This window comes from Hypomesus nipponensis, chromosome 11 (assembly GCF_054491055.1).
Source record: "Hypomesus nipponensis isolate SF chromosome 11, ASM5449105v1, whole genome shotgun sequence".
NCBI lineage: Eukaryota > Metazoa > Chordata > Actinopteri > Osmeriformes > Osmeridae > Hypomesus > Hypomesus nipponensis.
This window is the reverse complement of record NC_140371.1, coordinates 8,951,216-8,977,368: the sequence shown is the minus strand read 5'-3', so window position 1 is coordinate 8,977,368 and position 26,153 is coordinate 8,951,216. Positions and strand designations below refer to the sequence as shown.

Genomic DNA, 26,153 nt, shown 5'->3' with positions numbered 1-26,153 from the left:
ATGTAAATGTAAATAAATAAGTATAAATAAATAAATGTAAGTATAAATAAATAAATGTAAGTATAAATAAATACATGTAAACACACAAAAACGTAAACATATATATATACACACAAATACATGTAAGTAGATAAACTGATTTTCTAAGCCAAAAGTATTATTGGCAATACTAGCCCCGTATTTACTCCTTGGTATCGGATCTATACCACATCATACAGTGTCGCACACCCCTAGCAGCTGTAGAGAGATCCCTCTAGATTGAAGAGAGCTTGATTGACTGGTGGAGTCTGCCTGGTGTTTAATTCTGTTCATTCACCAATCAGAGGCTTTAACCCGCCCCCTGACTTGGTGACGTGAGACAACAGATTTATTTTGCTGTGTGCAAGTTACGCCGTGAATAAATGTAAATGTAAGGATAAATAAATAAATGTAAGTATAAATAAATAAATGTAAGTATAAATAAATAAATGTAATATATATATGCACACAAATACATGTAACATTTATATATTTTGTGTCATTTATTTAAGCTTTGTGTTATATAATTATTTATTTATCCAAGTATTTATTTATGTAGTTTTGGCCCCTATAATCCTCCATACAATACCGGTCTCTGACTCTACGCAATTCGGCGTTCTCACACTTGCCAGGCATGGACAGTAGCTAGAAGAAAGAAAGACAGCACACGCAGCGATTGACAGGTTGGGCAACCCTGGACACAAGACTGTTAACGGTGTGTTTTTAGCCTGAAAGTCTCTAGAAATCTGGCACCTTATTAAACGAAATTAAAAAAGAGTGAAAGTGCCATTCACAGACACCAAAATGAATGCGTCCACTGCACAGTATCGTTCATCAGGCAGTAATACAGTAGGCTACGTTCAGTTCACCAAAATTATGAACGAGTTCATGAACGTGTTCAGACGCAACACTGATAATAAGTACATTTCCATGCGCCTCGCTTAGCTCAACACTCAATAATTTCGCCTGACGATAGGTCGGTTAAGGGGCCCGTTGATGAGATCTGCACTCGGGCCTGCCAAGTCATTGTTACGCCGCTGGGGCGCTGTTTAGCTACCACATTGAATCTCCATTTGAATAAAGAGTCGAAAATACCGTGTCAATATGAAATGCAATGCAATAAGCCTTCGTTCAAATTTGTATTTAAAATAATACAAACTGAATTGCTGATTGCATTGTCATGTGCACATTGAATTGCCATTTGACCACTACTTTCCATTTGAATTGCTGATTGCATTGTCACTTTGCGCATTAAATTGCCTTTGACAAATGCATTTTCATTTGAATAAAGAGTCGGAAAAACCTTGTCAATATGAAATGCAATGCAATAAGCGTTCATTCAAATTTTTATTCAAAATAATACAAACTGAATTGCGGATTGCATTGTCATTTGCACATTGAATTGCCATTTGACAACTGCTTTTCCATTTGAATTGCGGATTGCATTGTCACTTTGCGCATTGAATTGCCATTTGACAAATGCATTGCCATTTGAATAAAGAGTCTAATAAACTTCCATACTGACCAGGGACTGGGCTTGCAAATTAAAAACCTTTTATGCAACACATCTACAACGTTATTTATGTATGTAATAATGTGCGCTCCATTGTCCCTGACAAATAAACAAATAAAATATATCGACGATTAGTCTGACATGTGCTGCTTAGGTCTGAGTAAGGAAGTCGGGTGAATGTAAGTAATGGGAGGGACTAGCGAGTCTTAAAGCGAAGTGGTTTTAAGTTTTTCTGTTTACCATTTTCCAAGATGAGCTACGACAAGGAATGAAGGGATAGCCTACTTGGATAGTCGTGCTTAGATCATAGTTGAAAAGTGTCGATTTTTAATTAGAAATCATCATGTGTGATGCATAATTTGTTTCTACAGAACATGCGTTGAATTGGTGAGTAGTCTAGATATTTCCTTCGCTTCACTTCCTTCAACACAATACGTACAATACTACTTAATGTACACAACCGAAAACGTATGGTTTTATGGCCGTGATTAAAGTAATACTAAATGCATTTACTGTTGTGTATCAACTTAATATATACATATCTTTTTTTTCCAATTATGGTTTAAGTTAGGTTTGATTGTAAATTGTTTCCTCCATCACTTGGCTACAGCACATGTCGCTAGATCAGCTCTTTAAAACTCACTTTTTTTTACTTGGTCAGAAGACCTGGGTTACTCATATTGTGTAACAATTACATTTATCGGTGAACCGTGAGGAAATCTAGCATTTTCTGTTGAGTTTCTGTGGCCTATAAGGATCCTGTGACACCATACACCGTATATTTGGCCACTTTGCATTACTGTTATGGTGTCACGTGGCCATTTCACAAATCAGTCATGGATCGCATACATGTCCATTTGTGTATTGGAGTTTGTCTTCCAAAGGCAGGGTTTTGTGACACAGTTTCAAATAATAATTTAAATAATAATCAATGAAATAACATGATCAATTCACCAAATGACAATCCTTTGTAATCAGCTCTCTTATCATCCTGAAATTACAGACCAGTACAAATGCTATTCGATTAATCAGGATTTTATATCCATTGGATACAAACTAAAAGAAAGTGTCTTGAGTGTATTCAACATTTTATTGTGAATGATAATGTGAGGCAAAAAAATATAGAAAATTGTATTTTCCACTCAAACTGATGTAAATTATTTGGCTTGTGTGGATAACGTGTGAGGATTCACATCCCTAATTTAGTTCAAATAAAGCCTAGTCAAGGCCCAATGTTATGTTTGTGCTAAGCCCTGAATGTTAACAACGTCTGTCTACACCCCTGGTGCAGACTGGTTTATTATTTTTAACAATTTCACACAAAGCAGAAAGAAAAGCAACAATATTCCTGTACAACTGTAAGCCTATTTACAGTATTATGAATGAATTGTGGTTTATTTTGTAGCATTTCATACTATCATATTTTACTTATTGCATTACTGTACAAAGTTAGTGGTGGAGGTGCGCTATTTGATAAATTCCCCTGTTCCCCCTTCCTCGGGTTTCCAGTAGGGAGACCTGAGCCCCGCCCCCCAAGCTCCCAAATTAGAATCAGGGCGCCCACTCTGACCAGGCGAATTGACCCACAGTCCCACACAGTGACATTGACGTGATGTGGCGATTTTCTTTTTGGTGTGGGCGCCCTGTGCCACCCCCGGCAAGATGCCCATGTCGCCTATGCCTAAATCCGCCACTAGCTCTGAGATAGGAGTAACATATGCACAACAAAAGTGAAATGCACTATGATGTATACTCATGCACAGCTGAGTGCTTCTAGGTAATATCCCCATGATCAAGACAATGTGTATCTACTCTCAACTTTCAAAGCAACTCAAAGTCTATGGACATTTCCAGTGTCACAAAGGCTTCCGAGGGCCTATGCTTTGAGTGGTCAATTAACATAGCTAGCAGCAAGTGTACTGATTTATTAGCAGAGTACATTCTCTGTGTAATTGAAATGCCAATGTTGGATATTGGAGAATGAATCAGTCACATTGCCATGAGACACTGTAACTAAGAGTCCACATTTAATCTGAAAGGAATTTGCCATCCTTCTACCACAGATAAAAACAAGGACATGTCACAAACTGTGGCTGTAACTTTAGTCTAGATGCCATTATTAAAGACACATCCACAGCACTTTCACAGTTGCGGTGCCAAGAGGCCCACAGGCATGGGGATACAGTTAAGGTTGAGGGATGTATAGATTCCACTGAGTCTTAAACACAGGAAACCATTGTTAAATTGTTTCTTTCTCTCAGAAATGGGTCATCTCGCCATGACATCCTATTTTATGCTGTGTATGATGGACTTATCATGACCTTTAATTAGGTTGTAGGTGATGTCCCATAGCCATTATAGGGCTCTAAAAATGTGTTTTTAGTTGGGAGCACTGGTGCTCCCAACTAAAAGAAGTTAGGAGCACCAGCAAATAGTTTGGAGCACCCACCAAAAATATTCTTTTCAGCGCTTCAAATTTTGAATGTGAGTTAGCTTCCTGTCACGTGACAACGGAGCACAGTGTCAAGGAGTGACTGACGGCTCATTTTAAACAATCTCAAATCTGCATTAAAGTTAAGAACGTGAAGATGAAGTTTAACTGTAAAGTTGGATAGAATGGTAGACCGGTGACTGTATCAGCTCACAGTAGGGACATACTGTGCAGTAGTCTAATTAGCGCGTGTTTTGTACAGAAATTAAAACCGGTCGCATCATAACATTATTTGCACTTGCACAAATACTCCCAAATATATTTTAAGGGAGCACAGATACAATTTCAGGAGCATTTGCGACAACAATTGTTGCAATTCCAAGCCCTGCTTTATCAAAGAATGGTTAGAGAGGTAACGGGTCATGTGAGCATAAGGCAACAATGTGTTTCATATGATAAGCAGTGTTCTTCCATATTCCATATATTTATTTATTTTCTCCTCTCTCTTTGTGGTGTCAGAATTACTTTTATTTTATTCTTTCTAGGTAGGGACAGTGTTTTAGCCAGTTGGACACATTCCAGCTCTCTGGACTATGCACTACAGCACTATGACTTGCAGTAAGGGGTAGTGGCTTAGTGTTGATATCCCTGACAAGTACACCACAGTTATAGGTAGGTGCGTATGTGTGCTGTGTCTTTTATTTGAGTATATTTTGGGCCTTTATAGCCCTTGTTGTTCCAATGTTTTAACCAACATTTGTTTTTGTTTTTTTGTTGCAGTTACCCTCAGCTCATTTCCTTAAGATCCCCCCCCCCCACACACACACACACACACACACACTGTCTCCCCCTCTTTCTCCTTTTCCTTTTGGTCTCTCTGTATGTGCTGTCTTCTCACTGTCTGTGCGCATGGTAATGGATGGTGTGGAGGACAGTGTCAATTCTGCTTACGTGCCTGTTGCTCTCCACCCTCACATGTCTGAGGACGAGGAGGCTGAGGGCCAAGGCCCCGATGTAGATAGGGCTCCACTCTTGCCCAAACATCCCACAGGGCCTCTGGCTGTCCGTCATAGCCCAGAAGACTCATACTGCATGGTATATGCCATATTCTTCATCATGGGAATTGGCTCCTTACTGCCGTGGAACTTCTTTATAACAGCTAAACAGTACTGGCTGTTCAAGTTGAGCAATGGCTCTGACCCTGCTGGACACATAGAGCCTCGCTCTGACCTCAGCGTAAGTTTGAACGTATAGTCTTGTGTAACTCTTACACAACTTTCTCTGTTTTTCTTTGTTGCATGTGCATGTTCAGTCCATGTTCAGGTCCTTTCACATCTCACTCAGGTCCAGTTGAATGTGATTATATTATAGGGAGTATATTGAGGAGCAAGTGAGGACATTATTCTAGGTTCACTGTTATTGCAAATGGAGCTGAGGCTGCTTCAAAGAAAGTTGATTGGTATGTCATACTATGATAAAGGTGGGTGTTTGCCATATACGTTTTTACCTACCTTTTTTCTTCCTTTCAGGACTATTTTGAGAGTTATCTAGCCATCGCCTCTACTGTGCCATCTGTGCTATGTCTTATACTCAACTATCTGCTGATAAACAGGTCTGTTGTCTCTTGTTTTTGTTACTGTTTATATTAGTGCTGTCAAACAATTAAAATATTTAATCCCAATAATGTCATGGTTAACTCGCGATTAATCGCGATTAATCGCAATTAATTGCAAATTTTTATCTATTCTAAATGTCCATTTAGTTCTTTTTGTCCTATTACTTTTTTTTCTAATTTTGATGCTCTTATCAACATGGAAAAGGGGATCGGATTGCTTAGTGCAAATGTTTTTATTTATTTATTGAAAGCAACATTGCTATCGCCTGGCTTTGATGAAGGGGCAGAGAATTAGCATCAGCTGTGTGCTTGGCCATCAAGTGGTTTTTCAGACTGGACGTGCTGCGATAATAGCTCGGTTCACAGCGACAAAACACAAAGATTGATCTTGTCAATGGAACCATTTGGCAACTTTTTACAAGTAAATGTTCCATTCAGAATTTTGTTGGCATCCATTTCGGCGTCTCGCGTTCGCCATCCACTCAAAACGTAACGTTAGCCTACTACCAGAGCCTGTTAAAGGAGAGCCTTGCCACTCCCTATTAAGCCCCATTGTACCAAATTTTGTTGCAGTCCCACCAAAGTTCCACTGGGAGTGATCGCGGTCGAGTGCAAAATGAATGGGAGTCTATGGAGCTAAACGGCAAAATGTGTCTCTTTCTTTTGATTGTCGTTGAGAAATCTCAGACTTGATTGTAGTTTTTGCATGTTCAACATGGATTACAGGTCAAAAGTTGAATGAACGAGTACTTATGTCCTTTCGATTTCTTACAGGGCAAGTCGTTGTTGCCCATAACACGCTAGCATTCTGCTAAAGTATGCTGATTGGTTAGTGAAGGACTGACTACGACCAGAGCCATAGAAAAAATGAGTTGCGACACGCTTTGATCTCGCCGACACGTGATCACGTGGTTCATGTAGCTCACTGTAGTTCAAAAAATCCCCACTGCCATCAACCGGTTTAAATGGTTTTCAATGAAGCTGGCCAACAGAAGTCGCTTTCTCAAGCAAATGACGAATGAAACAGGCTCGGTTAAAGCAGTCCTATATTCTAGCTATCTTCAGCTGACTCGTATCTTCAATTTTCGGCGGGACAGACATCAGCACCATCTCGATTCATGGATATTTTCAGTATATTAACACATAATGTCAATTGGTTACTGGTGTGTTGTATCATGTCTGATACTTTATTAACATTTATGTATTACGTTAACTTATAATACATAACGCAATATTGTGAAGCAGAGCTAGACATGGCTATGCAAGCTACCATACTGTACAAACTGTACCATACTGTACATTAGGGCTGGGCGATAAATATAGTAATGACTTCCCTCAATACAGATACCGTAACATTAATTCATTTTCAATAATATCGATAATGTTGATAGAGAATAATTAGGAACAGCAGTCCATTGAATTTCTGTGATGCAGCAGGAATTTGCGGAGAAATGGTAGCCTACGCTCACTAAAATATACTGAGCACCTTGAGTGGAGTAGCTAATGTTAACCTTGGAAAATTAGTCTTATTGCCGAAAACAGTGGAAGCGATAGCCATGGCGATGGAGCAACTTCCAATGAAGAAATTATTGTTAAAAAGGGTTTGTCTTCTTCAGTTATTTGGAAGTTGTTTGGCTTTTTGAAATCCGACAAAGAGCAGAGCAATGTCCGATGCAAATTGGTGTAGTAAACAATAGGGATGGGCGTGGTTAATCGAATATCCGGATATCCTAAAGTAAGTTAGTATTCGAATACTTTTTTCGAATACTTATGAGCGTAGTTTGATAAAAAAAAAAGGTTGTATTGAAAAACCGTCGCGTCATGTTGTGAATTCTAATAGTTGTGACGTTAGAAAATGATGAAAACCATCAAAAAAGGTAGGCTACGCCTGCGTGCTGCTGCGAGTCTCCTTTCATTTCATTTGGCGCTACAAGAAGCATAGTGTCCTGGCTAAGCAGTACCACGCAACAACCTCAGTTCATGCAGTCTTTTCTACGCCGGCCTGCTCGTAAATCGACTCCGTACTAGCCTCTCCCCTGAGCATGTTTACATGCTAATTCTCCTGAATAAAAATGCGTATGGCTAATGCAGTTGTGGCTTATTTATTTTCTTACCAGTAGCCATGTAGAGCTAGCGTAATCGGCTGTTTATGTTCGCAATGTGTGGTGGCGCACCGTATCCTATAGGATTCCGGTTCCAAGTTAATATCCAAGTTAATATGCAATATTTCTCCGTGTCTTTCGTTTTTATGGAGGATAGCCTACCCAATGTGTTTAATTTAGTCCAATGTAGCCTACTTTTTATTTCACATAATAATAGGCTATCGCTTTTCCGCCAAATTAAGAGCCTACGTCTGAAGACGCAGCGTTTTTTCAAGTTCATTGTCTTTTCGTCATGTTAATAAATTGATCTTTCATTTGTTTTCTTTATTCAACCCTTATTTAATCTAATAGTTTAACAGTCCCAATTATTGCCAGAATGTGTGGTGGTTCATGTACTTAGTGTATGCTTTGCGTCACGTCAAGCTAATTACATAACGGAACCACATTAATAAAATAGATTATCCAAATATTCGAAAATAATTTCGGATACTATTCGAATAGTGAAATCAGTTCAAATCTCCATCCCTAGTAAACAAACAGGTGGCTACCAAGTCTGGTAATAGCCTTCGACGAACTGCAAATGTGGACTTCTTGTTGACCTTGACCTACGGTCTCAGTTAACAAACGTTTTAACAAATCTCTGCTTACAAAGGTGTTTGTAGATCTGTCAAAGTCCATATTTGTTTTTTTTATACAATGCAACCACACGTAGGAAAATCCCAAATCAAACACGACGAATCTGGAGCAGACGCCATGTTGTCAACATCTCCAAGGCAACCGCTTGCTAGGTCCGCAAACGGTTTTGCGGATTTCTTAGAACGTCTATCGACCAATAAGAACAACGTATTGGTCCAATTATAATACTAGTGTAAAAGAAACCTTTTTTACCACCTGAAGCAAAATATCGAATTTAAATATAAATGTAAATATAAATATCTATCGATAATTTTTTACCCATATCGCCCAGCTCTACTGTACATAACAAACAGTAGCCTAATGAGGACTATATTGTTCCACTTAACGTTTAACCTTTGACTGTTGAAGTAAATGGGACTTGTTAAACATTTTTTTATTCATCAGTCCACTTACAATTTACCACATTAACAACACTTATATTTGTAGTACTCGATGCAAGTTGAATCGAACCATTATCACCAGCAACTGTTCAATAGAAAAAAATAGAACAGAATATACAAGACAACCAATTGCATTCAATAAAACATTTAATTGTACAATATTTCCAGTGTTCTTCCACTCCTTTTGTTTGTAATGAGCAGGTGATCTAAATGTCTGCTTTTTACAAACCTTAGACCGCAGTAGTGATGGGAAGTTCGGATCATTTTACTGATTGAACGAATCGTTCGTTTCCTCTAGCTACCAGTACAGAGCATATGCAGGTCACGTGAAAAATTATCCAAAGACTCGTACCCGAAGACCGAGTCGGGAAATGAACGAATCATTTTTGTTTACTTGGACGAGCCTTTGCAACATCCCGATGCGCGGCCACGAGAAAATGAACAAATCACTCTTTGAGAGGACTCCCGAGTCCTTGCAAGGATTCGTTCAAAATGTCAGAATCGTTCACGAACGACACGTCACTCGACCGCAGTAGTAGCCCTTGTGCTGCCTTCGGGTCACATGACCAAAAGGTTCATAACGAACCATCGTTGTGTTTACCCAATACAAAAGCAATTTTTTTTCTTTTCTTTTAACCTTCACAATGTGGGGGGTCTGAGACAGCCCAACGGTTAAAAGAAAATGCTTCACTTTGTTTTTGTATGCGGTAAAGTTGTCGCAAATGACGGTGGGTCACAATGACTGATGGGTCAGAATGACCCGAGGAGAACACAAGGGGTAGATGCATCTAGTTGAGCTAACTAGATAGTGAGTGGACCTGAAATTCCTGCCGAGCGTTGCTGGACGATAGGGGACCCAAGGCTTAATCTGCAATTCGTTGTTGCTAGCTCTAATCAGATGTACTATAGGCTAATAAGAGCAGACTCTGTAAACTTTGTATGCCAACGAACACCAATAACTAGAACTAATTTCTACTAACTTATGGTTATGATACACGTGCTCTCTAGCTAGCTACAAGTGTTGCTTAGCTCTATTTTAGATACTAGACCTACAGTCTAGAGCTAACTGCATTCATTGTCTAACAAGCTATAATCTTACTATACATTTTATCTACAGCTGTCTGTATGAAATATTACTAATAACAATTAATATGTGGTGTCTGAAATATGAAAAAAATCTGGATTTTCATCAATTTACTAGCTAACTTGCTTCGGACCCCCTATTCTGCCATTCGCTTACCAAGTAGGCTAATAATAGAAGACTAACTTTGTATGCCAACGAACACCAATAACTAGAACTAAATTGACAGACTATCCACCTTTTTCTTAGGGGGTCAACTGTAGAAATGATTATGGGTGCAACTTCCGGTAAGTAGCGGAAGTTGCGGTTTGCCATACGTTAGTCCCAGCCAGCCGTCAACAGTGATTCTTCCGAAAGTAATTTCACTAAAACTGGTTTGTTTTTAAACATTTGTTGTCATTTGATTGTTATTATCATTGTTATAAAATGTCATTGCGGAGCTCTGGTAGGCTACCTGTTGCGCTGTTCGCAGCTTTACTAGTTAACAACCAGATTTATCTAAATCTGTAGCTTCAACGACAGTGTGTTGAACACACACCCACAACAAAAAGGGATTGTTCTTGTGACAAACGGTACAGTTTCCTTCGCCTGCCAACAGATGGGGACTACAAAACAATGTAGCTGAAAAACCTAGCCTTGAAGAGACCACCCAAAACACTATCGTATGTGTACTCATTTCATTTTGTGGACAAAAAGCCGACAGAGGAAATCCGCATCCTACTTTGTGTTTTGGCTACGAAAGACCTCCACAGATTTAGTTGCAGTACTGTCAGTAAAGGTGGGATGCAAGTGTTCATATAGGAATTTTTGTGGGTTAGTAGTGTGCTGGTCCAGTTACACATGTATGGAGGATTATAGGGGCCAAAACTAAATAAATAAATATTATAACACAAAGCTTAAATAAATGACTAATTATATAATGTAATGCCTAATTGACAGACAAAATATATAAATTACAAATTAAATGAGACACTAAATATATAAATGTTACATGTATTTGTGTATATATATATATATATATATACGTTTTAATGTGTTCACATTTATTTATTTATACTTACACTTACATGTATTTATTTATACTTACATTTATCCACGGTGTAACTTTCTGCAGCAAAATAAATCCATCGTCCCCCGTCACCAAGTCAGGGGGTGGGTTAAAGCCTCTGATTGGTGAATGAACAGTATTACACACCAGGCAGACTCCACCAGTCGATCAAGCTCTCTTCAATCTAGAGGGATCCTCTATCGCCTCGTTCTACAGCTCCTAGGGGTGTGCGACACTGCACAATGTGGTATAGATCCGATACCAAGGAGTAAATACACGGTCAGTATTGCCAATACCGATAGTTTTGGCTTAGAAAAGCAGTTTATCTACTGTCGGGGAAAGCAATGCCTCATAATTGATTAAGTGAATGCATCATCAATATGAATATTTGAATTCACATTTAAAATGTTTCCTTTAATTAATTGTTCATGATTATGATCATAATAAAACACCGGACAACGAGTTTTGTCAAAAATACTGTTAATGTGTGCCGCTGAGTCATGTTACTGCACGTACACGGCAACAACTCAGCCTAGCAGGGGAGGGGTAAAGTGAGTTTGAGCAAAGTTAGACGGTGTTTGCACAACCACTATGATGTAAAGGGAGTTGTGTACTCAGTGTGGAATGAAACTTAAGTATCGATCTTATCACGCTATCAATCAGGCTATTGATACCAACGTTGGTATCGATAGTTGCCGGGTTTCCCAACCCTGCCACTGTCAGTCTTGAGATCGATTTGCCCACCCTTATGCTGTATCATATCGCTGAGGATCGTGAACACATTTTCATTGATGTCTGTGTCAGTTAGGGCCAATATCATTCCTATAATTTCAGCAAAGCTCTCAATATGATGTAAAAAAGAAGTGAATTGGCAGGTGCCTCCATCTCTTCAGCTACCGCCAACATTTCGACCACTGTAGCATTCAATATTTCATTCATTGAATCCGCACAAAGTGCTGCCATCTTGGAATAGTCAAAAACAGTCGAATCAAGTTGAACCACCAATCAGAGGCTTGAACCCGCCCCCTGACTTGGTGACGTGGGACGACGGATTTATTTTGCTGCAGCAAGTTACACCATGGATAAATGTAAGGATAAATAAATAAATGTAAGGATAAATAAATAAATGTGAACACATTAAAACTTAAATATATTTATATACACACAAATACATGTAACATTTATATATTTAGTGTCTCATTTCATTTGTAATTTATATATTTTGTCTGTCAATTAGGCATTACATTATATAATTAGTCATTTATTTAAGCTTTGTGTTATAATATTTATTTATTTAGTTTTGGCCCCTATAATCCTCCATACACATGAGCACCCAGCCGTTTCTATTTCACCTGACGATGAAACTAAAACCCAGGACCGGTGATCTTTGAGGCTCTGACTAGGCTCTATGTCTGCTTCAAGGTAGATAAAGTTGTGTCCCACCTCCTTTATTAAAACGCGACCAACTTTATTGCTGTGGAGGTACCTAGCTACTGATAAGACTCAGAGCTTTTCAGGTTATTTATCGCTTCACCGTCCGTAGCAACAGAGTTAATAAAGTAGCTAAATATGCTATTGTACGTTATTTGAGGCCACTTTTTCAGGTCGACCTCCCATCCCTCGATAGTAGAAGGCAGAGGTATGATCAAACTGTCCAGATTCTGGTGTAACAGGCTGTGTTCCCCATCAGAATTCGCTTACCGCAATGACTGTTTATGAGCGTTACCATGACAATCACGGGCTGCAAAGTCGCGCCGGAGAATGTCTAATATAGAGAGAACTGCCACTCTCGGGGAACTTCCAGGTTCTGAACTGGTTGAAGTTCCATGTGAACTCGCCTTTCTGTTCTAAAAAACCTTTTGAAAATGTAACTGACGTCATACACATCTTACGACCAGAGCTACTGCTTTACGGCAAGCTCTGGTCACGTACTTTTTCTCTCTCAGGGCATCTACAACACAGCTGACAGGTTAGGCTCTCCCTGCCAATACACATGCTAGAAAGAGTTTTGGCTTGCTAATGTTGTTGCTAATGTTGTTAATGCTCTGACATTCTGATTCCGCTTCGGATGCCATCAAGCGGGAGCTCTGGTCGTATCAGTCCTTCACTAACCAATCAGCATTCATTAGCAGAATGCTAGCGTGTTATGGGCAACAACGACTCACCCTGTAAGAAATCAAAAGGACATAAGTACTCGTTCGTTCAACTTTCGACCTATAATCCATGTTGAACATGCAAAAACTACAATCAAATCTGAGATTTCTTAACGACAATCAGGCAAAAGAAACAAATTTAGCCGTTAAGCTCCATAGACTCCCATTCAACATGCACTCGCGATCACTCCCAGTGGAACTCTGGTGGAACTGCAACCAAATTCGGTACAATGGGGCTTAATAGGGAGTGGCAAGGCTCTCCTTAAACGGGCTCTGGTCGCACCCATAATTCAGGAAATGGATCATGAGAGCTAGGAATAAGGTGGATAAACCAACGGACTTCTGGTTATGATACACGTGCTCTGTAGCTAGTTACAGTAAAAGTGTTGCTTAGCTGTACGTTAAATACTAGACTTACAGTCTAGCTCTAACGGCATTTAGAATCTAACAAGCAACAATCTTTCGAACATTTTTTCCTTAAGCTGTCTATATGAAATACTACTAATAACAATTGATATGTGGTGGTTGAAATATGAAATCAATTTACCAGCTAACTTGCTTGGGAGACACTGAAAATGGGGTTCAACCATAGAGTTACTATAACTAGAGACAGCTACTTCTGTCTTCTGTCCCCATTCATTTCTATGAAAAGTGCTCAGTGGCGCAGTGAGGCAAGCGAGAGCTCCTAACGGACCGCGCCATCTTTCCAGACCGACTCGTCCGGTCTTGCGCAGAAGCTTGTTCCTAGCTCCGAAACTCGTGCATGCTTGCAACTAGCTGTATACGTCATACTTTGCGACAACCAGTCGCGAACTTGTGAGCTGGAGCTAAGGCATTGCAGAAAACTGTCAGAATGTGGTACAAGTCCGATCAAGAAGCAGATAGCCTACATGTGAATTTTACGAAAATCAATACTATTTGTAAATACTAAATTAAGCCTATATCTTTGTTACTATTATAATGATGATGAGTGTTGTTTACTATTACTAGCTTATTGTTAATGCCATCGTTGTGGTGTTAACTGACTCAAAGTTCTAACAATATAACGACCATAACAATATTGAGGTTATCAGACATGATTTATTAATCTTTGTCTTTGCCTCAGAATAACGTGTCAACAATATATAATGATGCCGTAACATGCCACAATATTATAACTAATTATATTAGGCTATAATTACGTATGCCATGCCATGAGCATAATAACTTTCATTACAAAATGGTTACATCTGCTTTAAAATAACTGAAATTAACTCTACAAACAACCGCCATGTATGTGCAACCATTTGTAAAACGTGCTACAATAAAGGCAGGCAGCTGTAGATTATCAAATCCTTTCTCCTTGTTCTCATTCAGCTCAGGTAAATCAGGCAACTTTTCTTGACGTAAGCAAATAAATGGGGTGCTAGTTTACTCATTTTGGATTGGTTTCAAACTCAGCAAAAATCTGGAAAAATTATTCTATGAAAAAGCTAGTAGAATGAGCCAGGTTCGAGAATCGAACAAAAGTTATTGGGGGAGATAGTTTTAGATATGTTGACTGGAGTTAATAGCATAAAAAGGACCGGACGAGTCGGGTAGCAAATCGGAAATGCAATACCACCTACATCCACCGGGGCTGTTGCCTCACGCCGAGGGGCAAGGGGTGAGGGCCTGGGAGTGGCAGTTCTCCTTATATTAGACATTCTCTGCTACTACTCTTTAGCCGGCTTGCAAGCCCAAACAAGTATGTGCGGCGTGCCTGTTGTTTTGTTTCCGGTCTAGCTAGATCCGCTGTGGTTTTGTAGTTTTTCCTAATGTCAGTAGTTGCTGCAACAGCATGTGAAAAAAACTACAAAGTTTGCTTGGCCAAAAAGAACGTTAATCGCACACAAAAACAATTGACACCGTTAAAATGGGTTTGCGTTAAGCCCTTAATAACGTGTTAAACTGACAGCACTAGTTTTTATACAATATAATAAACATAATCAAGCTGTGGCATTAAACCATTATGCAATATTCATCATGTGATTATTTGTATTTCTCAAATCAAGAAATGACTGCATAATGCATGTAATGCGCTTGTCAAGTTCCCTTTTTAACATGTAGTTCTCTAACAGCTTAAATAAATATCCCATACAAGCCTTATGAACACACATTTGTACCAAAGAGGAAGAGGAATTTAAAAAACTAAATGAAAAAGGTGAGAGCGACTAGATTCAACCAGTCTCACTGTAAAAATATGCCTCCATGCTAAATTGCACTATTCTATTTGCATAAACTAAGTTTAAGACTAGTCTTGTCCTAACCCTAACGCCCAGTTGTCCAGTCATGGATTAAGCCTTGTCCTAGCCTAAAACGTTTTCAATGATCTTCATAGAATCTTTAGACCAGTGGTTCTCAACCTTTTTTCAGTGATGTACCCCTTGTGAAATATGTTTTTATCCAAGTACCCCCTTAACAGCGCAGAGCATTTTTACATTTAGTCATTTAGATTTTTTTGATTGGAAAAAAAAATGTAGGCCCTAATACACTGCTCTATGCCATTGTAACGGATGTGTTCAGGGCATGAACAGGCACAACTCATGGGTGGATTTTTAGATGTATTTGCTCCTGCAGAAGACAATGAAAGAACAAATTGCCATCTTATTTTCTCTCTTTGCACCTCAGCTTCCCTAAAGCAATACAAAATGTAATGTTCAGTCAACATTACATCACATATTCAATGCACACTACTAGCCAAGAGCCATTCAAATTTCACCAGAAAACATTGAACAAATTAATGTTAATATCACGAAAAACTATATCCAGAGGAGATAACAGTGCCACTTCGAGCAGGGGTTCTCAAACATTTAGGCCCACGACCCCTAAAATAATGGTGCCAGTGACTCGCGACCCCCGCATCCACGGAGGTGGTTTACGTATACGTGGGAGTAAAAATAGGCCCTGGACTTTGATCCAGACCCGCCCACCGTATATTCCACCACAGCTGCCCTGCTAATGCATGCACATCCTGAGTTAGATGTGATGCTAGTTCGGAAAATTAATAATTAATGCGAGCACGCGTAGTGCGCAATCCAAGTTTTTTTGCCTTTATTTGAGCGCAACATATTTTTGAGCTTTGTGTAAAATAAACAAAGCCGTTTTTCAATTGGTAACACTTTGTGCATAGCAACCCACCTTCTGACTTCAAGTTTCAATGACTTTCCGTTACGTTAAATGACCGGACTACTTGCAGAATGATATGAAACGTACCCCCTGGACTGCCTTCACGTACCCCCAGGGGTATGCATACCCCCGGTTGAGAACCACTGCTTTAGACTACTCTCAATCCATGTTAGGGAAACTGGGCCTTAAATTGTCAGGTTAGACTAGTCTAATTTAGTCTGTTGCATACATACTAAGACTGACTTAATTTTCCGGTAGAAAAGTTAGCCACCTCTCCCTTTGACTAAGCCTGTGGTAAGAGCTTTGTTGCTATTCCAATGTTCTAGTTGTAGGTCATTATCTTAGCATAATTTATTAGAAAAATAATTTAATTGGCTCATTAAAGTGCATAACATTTTTACTGGGTCTGCTTTTCCACAAAAACTACATTTTATTAAATGAGTGAGTAGATGACCATACAGTGCATCCGGAAAGTATTCACTGCGTTTCCCTTTTTACACATGATACAGTCGTATTCCCAAATTGATTACATTCATTTTCCCCCTTAATTCTACACACAATACCCCATAATGATAACGTTTTTTGTTGTTGTTATATTTGCAACTGTATTACAAATTAAAGAGGGTACAATTTCTGGAAGTGTGAGGTGTGCTTGCATCCATAGCAGATGGGTCTGTTTTATTACTTACATTTTACAACTAATATTTCAGTATATTTTAAATAATGATGCTTAGGCCTACTCAGGGCTCCAGACTAACTTTTTCCCTTGGTTGCACTGGTGTGCCTAACTTTTTTTATTTAGGTGCACCAGCACAACATTTAGGTGCATCCAAATTTTACCTTGCTTCGCCACAATTTCAATCACGCTTTTTATCACGCTCCATATACATTCATATACAGTCATGGCCAAAATTGTTGGCACCCCAGAAATGTTTCCAGAAAATCAAGTATTTCTCACAGAAAAGTATTGCAGAAACACGTTTGGCTATACACATGTTTATTCCCTTTGTGTGTATTGGAACAACAACAAAAAAAAGGGAGGAAAAAAAGCAAATTGGACATAATGTCACACAAAACTCCCAAAATGGGCTGGTCAAAATTCTTGGCACCCTTAACTTAATATTTAGTTGCACACCCTTTGGAAAAAATAACTGAAATCAGTCGCTTCCTATAACCATCAATAAGCTTCTTACACCTCTCATCCGGAATTTTGGACCACTCTTCCTTTGCAAACTGCTCCAGGTCTCTCTTATTGGAAGGGTGCCTTTTCCCAACAGCAATTTTAAGATCTCTCCACAGGTGTTCAATGGGATTTAGATCTGGACTCATTGCTGGCCACTTTAGAACTCTCCAGCGCTTTGTTGCTATCAATTTGTGGGTGCTTTTTGATGTATGTTTGGGGTCATTGTCCTGCTGGAAGACCCAAGATCTCAGACGCAAACCCAGCTTTCTGACACTGGGTTGTACAGTGCGACCCAAAATCCTTTGGTAATCCTCAGATTTCATGATGCCTTGCACACATTCAAGGCACCCAGTGCCAGAGGCAGCAAAACAACCCCAAAACATAATTGAACCTCCACCAAATTTCACTGTAGGTACTGTGTTCTTTTCTTTGTAGGCCTCATTCTTTTTTCGGTAAACAGTAGAATGATGTGCTTTACCAAAAAGCTCTATCTTGGTCTCAACTGTCCACAAGACGTTTTCCCAGAAGGATTTTGGCTTACTCAAGTACATTTTGGCAAACTGTAGTCTTGCTTTTTTATGTCTCTGTGTCAGCAGTGGGGTCCTCCTGGGTCTCCTGCCATAGCGTTTCATTTCATTTAAATGTCGACGGATAGTTCGCGCTGACACTAATGCTCCCTGAGCCTGCAGGACAGCTTGAATTTCTTTGGAACTTGTTTGGGGCTGCTTATCCACCATCCGGACTATCCTGCATTGCAACCTTTCATCAATTTTTCTCTTCCGTCCACGCCCAGGGAGATTAGCTACAGTGCCGTGGATTGCAAACTTCTTGATAATGTTGCGCACTGTGGACAAAGGCACATCTAGATCTCTGGAGATGGACTTGTAACCTTGAGATTGTTGATATTTTTCCACAATTTTGGTTCTCAAGTCCTCAGACAGTTCTCTTCTACTCTTTCTGTTGTCCATGCTTAGTGTGGCACACACAATCAAAGCTAAGTGAACTTCTCTCCTTTTGATCTGCTCCCAGGTGTGATTTTTATATTGCCCACACCTGTTACTTGCCCCAGGTGAGTTTGAAGGAGCATCACATGCTTGAAACAATCTTATTTATCCATAATTTTGAAAGGGTGCCAAGAATTTTGACCAGCCAATTTTTGGAGTTTTGTGTGACATTATGTCCAATTTGCTTTTTTTCTCCTTTTTTTTGTTTTGTTCCAATACACACAAAGGGAATAAACATGTGGATAGCAAAACATGTGTTACTGCAATACTTTTCTGTGAGAAATACTTGATTTTCTGGAAACATTTCTGGGGTGCCAACAATTTCGGCCATGACTGTATATTATGTAAATGGTCTTAAACCAGGAAAAGGTGTAGGTAAATATTGGTTTTATTTGAAGCACAATTAAACTGTATATAAAAATACAAATCTTGTGATCAGTGCTTTACTGAGCTGCCAAACTAAAACATTGCAAGTAAAGTAAAACATTTCAAAAAAGAAAGTGCTACTGACCTAACATTTCATGGCTCAAAGTCTTATAGCGGGTCCCCCCTTGCTGTCGCATGCCCTTCAAAAGGCCAACACCTGTAATTTGGCTTTCTTGCCCTTTGGCATTGGCTAAACCAGCTTGTCACACTCTCCCTAGCATCAAAATCCCAGCTCCAACCGTTCCATGGCCCAGCTCCGTAACTCAGGGGTGGACAATCAATGTTGACAAGGTGCCACATGAGAAACTTGAAATGTGTTGGAGGGCCGCATCAACAATAACTTGAGCTTAATTCTGCTCACTATTCATTTTCCCCCATTGTAAAAAGCAGTAAAGTATATAATTTGATTAGCTGCTACTGGTTATCAGAAGAAGGATATTCTGTAAATATTTACTTAAACATTTTACATGTTGGTCAACTAAGAAAAGACTAAGTAACAGTAAAAACTAAAATAATCATTACATCAGTGTTTCATTTTATTTGTAACTTGTTAATCTTCACAAAACTGAAAAGTTGTTTTGCAGTATGTTAAAGATATGCAATTGATCAACTTTATACAAAAAGCAATACTTTTTCCCCAGTTAATTTAGTTCTGTGAGAGGAATCCAGTGGGCTTGAACAAGTGCATCGAAATCTGGCTGAATGTCTGAGGTGGATATGCGAAGGACAGCTTACAGGTGATGATCCGGGTCTGCAATTTAACTAGCAAACCATTAACCATCAGCCCACGCCCACTGAATCAGTCAACTTCTTATTATGTCCGCCTTAGTTTTTTTCTTTAGTCCCTTTGTTCGATCCAGAGTTTCTCTAGAGCAGGGGTGTCAAACTCCGGTCCTCGAGGGCGGCTATCCTTGATGTTTTAGATGTTTCCCTTATACAGCTCACCTGATTCTAATGAATGGTCGTTATAACAACCCATTTAATTGAATCAGGTGTGTTCGAGCAGGGAAACATCTAAAACATGCAGGACAGCGGCCCTCGAGGACCGGAGTTTGACACATGTGCTCTAGAGTAAGGAGAAGCTTAGAAGGTTGGGCCATTTGGCTGGACCTTCTCCCTCCCATGGGGAGAAGGAGACGCCAGCGGCCTCATGTAAAGATGTTGCGTACACACAAAAAGCTTTCATAGCCTATACGCTGGTTTTCACGCACACTGTGTGATGTATAAAGATTTACTTGACGTGAGAATGTGCGGGCCGTCCGCAAAGTCTTGTCTGGCTCTGTAACATGGCGAATTCTAACTGAAAAGTGCCGAAACTCACCAAACATTACAAAATAAAGTTTCCATTACTACGTTTATGATGTTGACTATTCAAAAAACATGTAAATAAAAGTTTGATCATTAATGTGGATGATCACATCAAAACCTAAAATAGGAAATGCTATATAGCCTTCTGTTTGATCCGCCACCACTTAATAACTTCTGTTCAACTTGAGGGTGTCAAACGAACGACAAAATCACTCAGAAAATGCATGTCACGCTTACCTTACAGCTGCCATGCTGTTACGTATGGAACGCCGAGTTAGTCAAAATTTAATCAATAAATAAATAGGTTAATAAATAAATACATACATAAATAAATATGGCTATGGAATAAACTCTGAAATAAAAAAAAGATGGCAATAAATATATAAATATAGCATTATATAATTACATAGCTGAATCCATTTACCGACATCAATAAATAAATACATTTATTTATTTCAAAATGACGTTTTTGTAACATTATTATTATTATTTATTTATTTCATGGGACTTTTACACGCCACATTTATTTCCACATGTATTTCCACGCCACATTTATTTCCACACTACATTTATTTCTGTGCTGTATTTATTTCAAATCTCACATGCAAACGAGAGGGGCGTGCTTATCGTCAGACCAACGCAGCAGATAGCTATGCTACCTGTATGGGGGTGACAGTGGAATCGCACTGCCGAACAGCATGGCTTGTCAGGATATATTATTTTGGCACAGATAGTAGATTTTGTAGAGGTACTTGGGCGGATAAGTGCTCTACAGAACATAGATATTGAAGTCTTGAATAGTTTGAGACTTATCGAGCACTGTTTGTGTGCAAGATGTACAGGTAGTGGGGGGTGATAAGTGCCAGGTAATGTTAGCTAACACAGCTAGCAACAAAGAAGACAATCACTGCCACCACCGCTACATCGCTCTGCTATTATGTGGATAACTAGGTCGATAAGCACCTGATTATAACGATCCTGCCTCACCTTTATGCCATGCATTACCATTTAGTGAGACGAGACCTGAAGTGAAGCCAGACCATTCCAGACATTACCCATACCTTTGGATTTACAGTAGGCTACTGCTTCAAATTGAAGTCAAGTTTCTTAACGCTTTGTTATTATTGGCAATTTAAAGTTGCAACTAACCAAGACGTGTCAAGACCAAGACCCATTCAACACGGTACACAATAACCAAACCCAGATATTAGGTACAGGTTTATGGAATTATTCAATATTAAATCAAACCACTACCACTGGACTCGTTTTAATGACCATTCAGTGACAAAACGTGTTTGGCTGTTCATTTGTGCCAATACAGCACAACACTACTAGCTCTACAGTAGCTAGCTCTAGCTGAAATGGCCACACTGATGTCGTCCTTTTATTATTTTGTCAGCTAGCTAGCCGGATAGCCAGCCACTTGGCCTACAGTTGCCGACTTCGAGACCGGTGATAGCCAACATACCACCTACTAGTAGGAAGACAGTGTTGTCAGTGATTGTTAGCTTTGCAGACGAGTTCCACGTCACACGAGCGAAAGCCATGTTTATAAAGGTAACTTCAGCGCAACCTCATAGCTATCAAAGATCAAGTCCCCACACGTAGGCTACTAAGTCACCGCCATCACTCCCATACAAAGGCAGAGACGACACAGACATGGGCAAAGCTTGTCTACATTGTATGCTTTTCGGCAGTGCGATGCCACTGTCACCCCCATACAGGTAGCATAGCTATCTGCTGCGTTGGTCTGACGATAACCACGCCCCTCTCATTTGCATGTGAGATGTGAAATAAATACAGCACTGAAATAAATGTGGAGTGGAAATAAATGTGGTGTGGAAATACATGTGGAATAAAATGTGGTGCGTAAAAGTCTCAAAAAATAAATAAATGTGGCATTAGGAAATAAAAGTCCCATGAATTAAATACATGTTGTCTTTACAAAAACGTCATTTTTAAATAAATAAATGTATTTATGTATTGATGTCGGTAAATTTATTCAGCTTTATAATTATATAATGTTATATTTATATATTTATTACCATCTTTTTTTTATTTCAGAGTTTATTTCATAGCCGTATTTATTTATGTATGTATTTATCTATTCATTTACCTATTTATTTATTTATTTAATTTTGACTAACTCGGCGTTCCATAGAAAGGTGCGTAAGTATTTTTTTTAGTTTTGGACGTACGCCATCTTCTGGTATGAAAGCTGTGCAATCCTGTATACATGAGGCCCCTGGTCTGGTATAAGCCTTTTGAAGCTCATCCTAAAAGATAGTGATATTGTATGAGGCGTCATAATGCAACGTCGGGGGTGGTAATGTGGTTTGCAGTAGGCCTACTGCGTTTTACTTAGGTGCTCAGATTATGATTGTGTTGAAGGTTTGACGCACATAGATCACATATTCTAAAAATAATATTTTATATTGTAGTAGTTTGAAACATTTCTGCTTATGAGCAAGCCAAATGTTTATATTCATATTTATTATAAATTGCGCTACATTTGCAATTCACTTCCTTTAAATTCCACAGCTTAACTTCCCATGGAAAGTTTCTGTAAATGTTCTTCCCCTTTGCAATCCTAGTCACAAAATGGGCAACTTTATGCTGGGTTTCCACCACTCAGCAAAAAAAGGCATTACTCCAGGCAAAGGGGTGAATTTAATTATTTTATTGATTTTAACTTAACATTTTTTACTTGCTCTCTACCATTTGTCTCTTCAAGGCTGTCCCCCGATGTACGAATCCTGTCCTCCTTGTTTGTAATCTTGGTGGTGTTCATTGTGACCACTGTGATGGTAAAGGTGGATGTGTCGGGCTGCATCAGCCAGTTCTTCATTGGGACTCTGGCCAGTGTGGCCCTAGTCAGTGGAGCCTCTAACCTCTTCTCTGGCAGTATGTTTGGAATCAGTGGACATTTTCCTATGAGGATATCACAGGCTCTTATATCAGGTAGGCCTAATGCCCTGACAACTATTTATATCAAAACCATTTAGGGTTGACTCAATCTATCAATCTCAAATGTAATTTGCTTCCAATGCCATAGCTTTTCTGGTGATCCTTTTCTGCCAGGCCAAGCAATGGGGGGCACCATAAGTGCTGTAGCATCCGTGTTGGACCTGGCTGTTGCCAAGGACGTGACAGACAGTGCCTTTTTTTACTTCCTGACTGCTGATATGTTCATCCTGCTCTGCATCATCATGTACCTGATTCTGCCTAAGCTGGCTTATTCACGGTCAGTATTAACAAGCCAGCAGGCATGCACACATACTCACGCACACATACACAGATGTACATACAAACACACAACATGACTCATGCTGTTGTGCTGCTGGGGGTTTATTACTTATGCTAAGCTTCAGAGAGTACTGGAAGAGAAAAGAGGAAGCAGGAATATAATGATTGCCGAGTCGTGTCCTGTTTAGGTCTACAAAACCACAGTTGGGGGAAACTTGACGCATCCCCGAAACTGCGGCACCTGCGTCTGGCTTGATCGAGGCTATGTCTCCAGGGGTTTTTCTTAACCTTTTTTTTGGCGAATATGCAGCATTATGGAAAGACATTTATATAACACATTCCCGTGGCCTTGTTTTGACCTCAATCGGTATCATAACATCAGTATCATGGAAAATGCTTAAGTACACAATTTAGTTCCCAGGACAGTGTATTACATGACAAAATCATACAGCAAACACATGTATAACTGTGTGCAGTGAACTCCTTATTGTAATTAATTGGAGACACAGAGGATCTGATAATGGATATATGCTGCAGAGATGGGTAGTAAGTAAAAAGGGTATTTTTATTTTCTTTAGGTACTACATGTTGGCAGGTTCATGTACCGGTCCAGGAGCTCTCTCAGAGGGAACTTTGCCCCACGAAGACACTGACGGGTTGAGGGCATCTGCAGGCACAGTGCCTCCTCTACGGCCCATCCTGAGGAAAACTTGGGTACTGGGTCTGTGTGTCTTTTATGTGTTCTATGTCTCCATCATGGTCTTCCCTGCTGTCTCCTCGGGCATTCAGTCAGTGCACAAGGACACAGGAAGTCCCTGGACTAACACTTACTTTGTGCCACTCACTAGTTTCTTCCTCTACAATGTGGCAGACTTCTGTGGGCGGCAGGCCACCTTCTGGCTACAGGTGCCTGGTCCGACCAGCAGGTGGCTTCCTACCCTAGTGGTGTTGCGTACCATCCTGATCCCCCTCCTTATGTTCTGTAACTACCAGCCCAGGGACCACCTTCACACAGTGCTGTTTACCCATGACCTCTTCCCTGTTATCTTCACCTGCCTTCTGGGTATTTCTAATGGCTACCTTGGCACCCTGCCTATGATCTATGGGCCCAAGGTGGTGCCACAGGAGCTGGCAGAGGCCACTGGGGTGGTCATGTCCTTCTTTCTTACTCTAGGATTGGCATTGGGCTCAGCCTTTTCAGTGATCATCGTCCACTGCATTTGAACTTAGTCTGAACATTAAACATGCTTACCGCTCAATATTTATATGGAACTGTGCAGAAGCTAAGTTGGCAAAACAAAGTGTGATGGAGGACTTCTTTATGAAAAGCAATACTACTGTACAGGAAATGTATTTTACCACCAATAACACAAAACCTTGTTATTGGTTATGACTGACTTGGCTCTGAGGGCATTAAGGCATTGAAACGATGAACTCTAAATTCATACTCTAAAGGACACACTTCAGGGCTGTTATGTGCAATATGACAGGACCGTACCAATGTTCCTGGAATAAGTGCTCCCTCTTCTGGTTAATGCTTAGTGCATGGTGAACCAGCCAAGTGCGTATCATGTGTATGTGAGATGTACCTTCAGAGAACCCATGGAAGTGACTACAGCTCATTTCACTCCATGGTGCAGTTGTATGCATGGGTGTATTTTAATGTAGTTATGAATATCCAGAAGGGTGACATTTAACCCTGTTGGTCATTTCAACAGATGTGTTTGGTCTGGTCTGCTGGTCTTATGCATGTCCTGATTTGATCATGGAATTTTACTCAGTTTAATAAAACTATTCCATCAACACCTTTTTGAGTGTGTTCTTTTTGTCTAGATTTCTTTACTTAAATAGGGCCTGATAGGGACTGAATGAACACCTCCATTTAACTTAGTATTTGCTATGAAAAATGACTTAGACTGAAAATATCAAATGGATAAACACATTACCTTGATGCAGTGCCTAATAATTGTTTACACTTTAAACATAAGCTGGCTTTGAATGCCCTGTATGTGTTCAGCTCTGAAAAGGGGAGATATCGATTAAGACACTTGGACACGATGCTTCCTTTCTGGCAGCTGCATTGAGAATTTGTATTGTTTTCAAAATGATTTACATAGTTACAAAAGTTATCTCATCTATACAAGACACAATTTGGAAGAAAAATAAGCATATCCTTTACATTCCAAAGTCAACTTGATAATCAAATTTTCTTATTTTCTTAAACAGGTAAGATCAAATGTGATGGTATTCATGAAGATGAGCTATTCGTCAATAAACAAAGTAAAATTATGAAACAGGTACTGGGGACAACCAAAGAGATATTGCAAAACATTACTAGCCATTTATCTCTTCTTTTCCTTGTTACCTACTAATTCAGACATGAACACACAACCACAATAGTCATCAATCAAACACATAAACACCGTCAATATCAACCACACGCATCGACAACCTCACACTCCGCATGTCTCACTGAGCTAAACGCCATCAAAACGCATACAACACGTGCCATTTTTATGCCGATTTGTACCGAGTTTAGCTAATCGAAAATACAAATATTGTGCTTTTAGACACTCGACATCCGGTTGGCATATTAATAAAACACAAACAAAACAACTTATTAAACATATTCAAAAGTTCAAAAACACATAAACATTTTTGTACCTGAAAAGGGGAGATATCAATTAGGACACTTGGACACGATGCTTCCTTTCTGGCAGCTGCATTGAGAATGAGGCATTGTGACCGAAAGCTCAAAACTCCCCCTACCGGCCTCTGCAGGCATGACTAATCAAACACAAA

At 39.6% G+C, this 26,153-nt stretch overlaps 1 protein-coding gene across 3 annotated transcripts; it reads left to right on the top strand.

The window, feature by feature from the left end:
• The first annotated feature begins 1,724 nt into the window (after nt 1-1,724).
• Nucleotides 1,725-25,156, top strand: slc29a3 (solute carrier family 29 member 3). Of its 3 annotated transcripts, none has more exons than XM_084709733.1 (7): nt 1,725-1,918; nt 4,508-4,634; nt 4,743-5,198; nt 5,492-5,574; nt 22,840-23,066; nt 23,187-23,349; nt 23,930-25,156. In XM_084709733.1, the coding sequence occupies exons 3-7, from the start codon at nt 4,872-4,874 to the stop codon at nt 24,573-24,575; spliced, it is 1,446 nt and encodes a 481-aa protein (XP_084565859.1). In that variant the 5' UTR covers nt 1,725-1,918; nt 4,508-4,634; nt 4,743-4,871; the 3' UTR covers nt 24,576-25,156. The 3 variants fall into 3 exon arrangements, with proteins under 3 accessions (XP_084565859.1, XP_084565860.1, XP_084565861.1); XM_084709734.1 differs by having other exon boundaries at nt 4,508-4,638; XM_084709735.1 differs by having other exon boundaries at nt 4,482-4,634.
• Nucleotides 25,157-26,153: the final 997 nt, after the last annotated feature.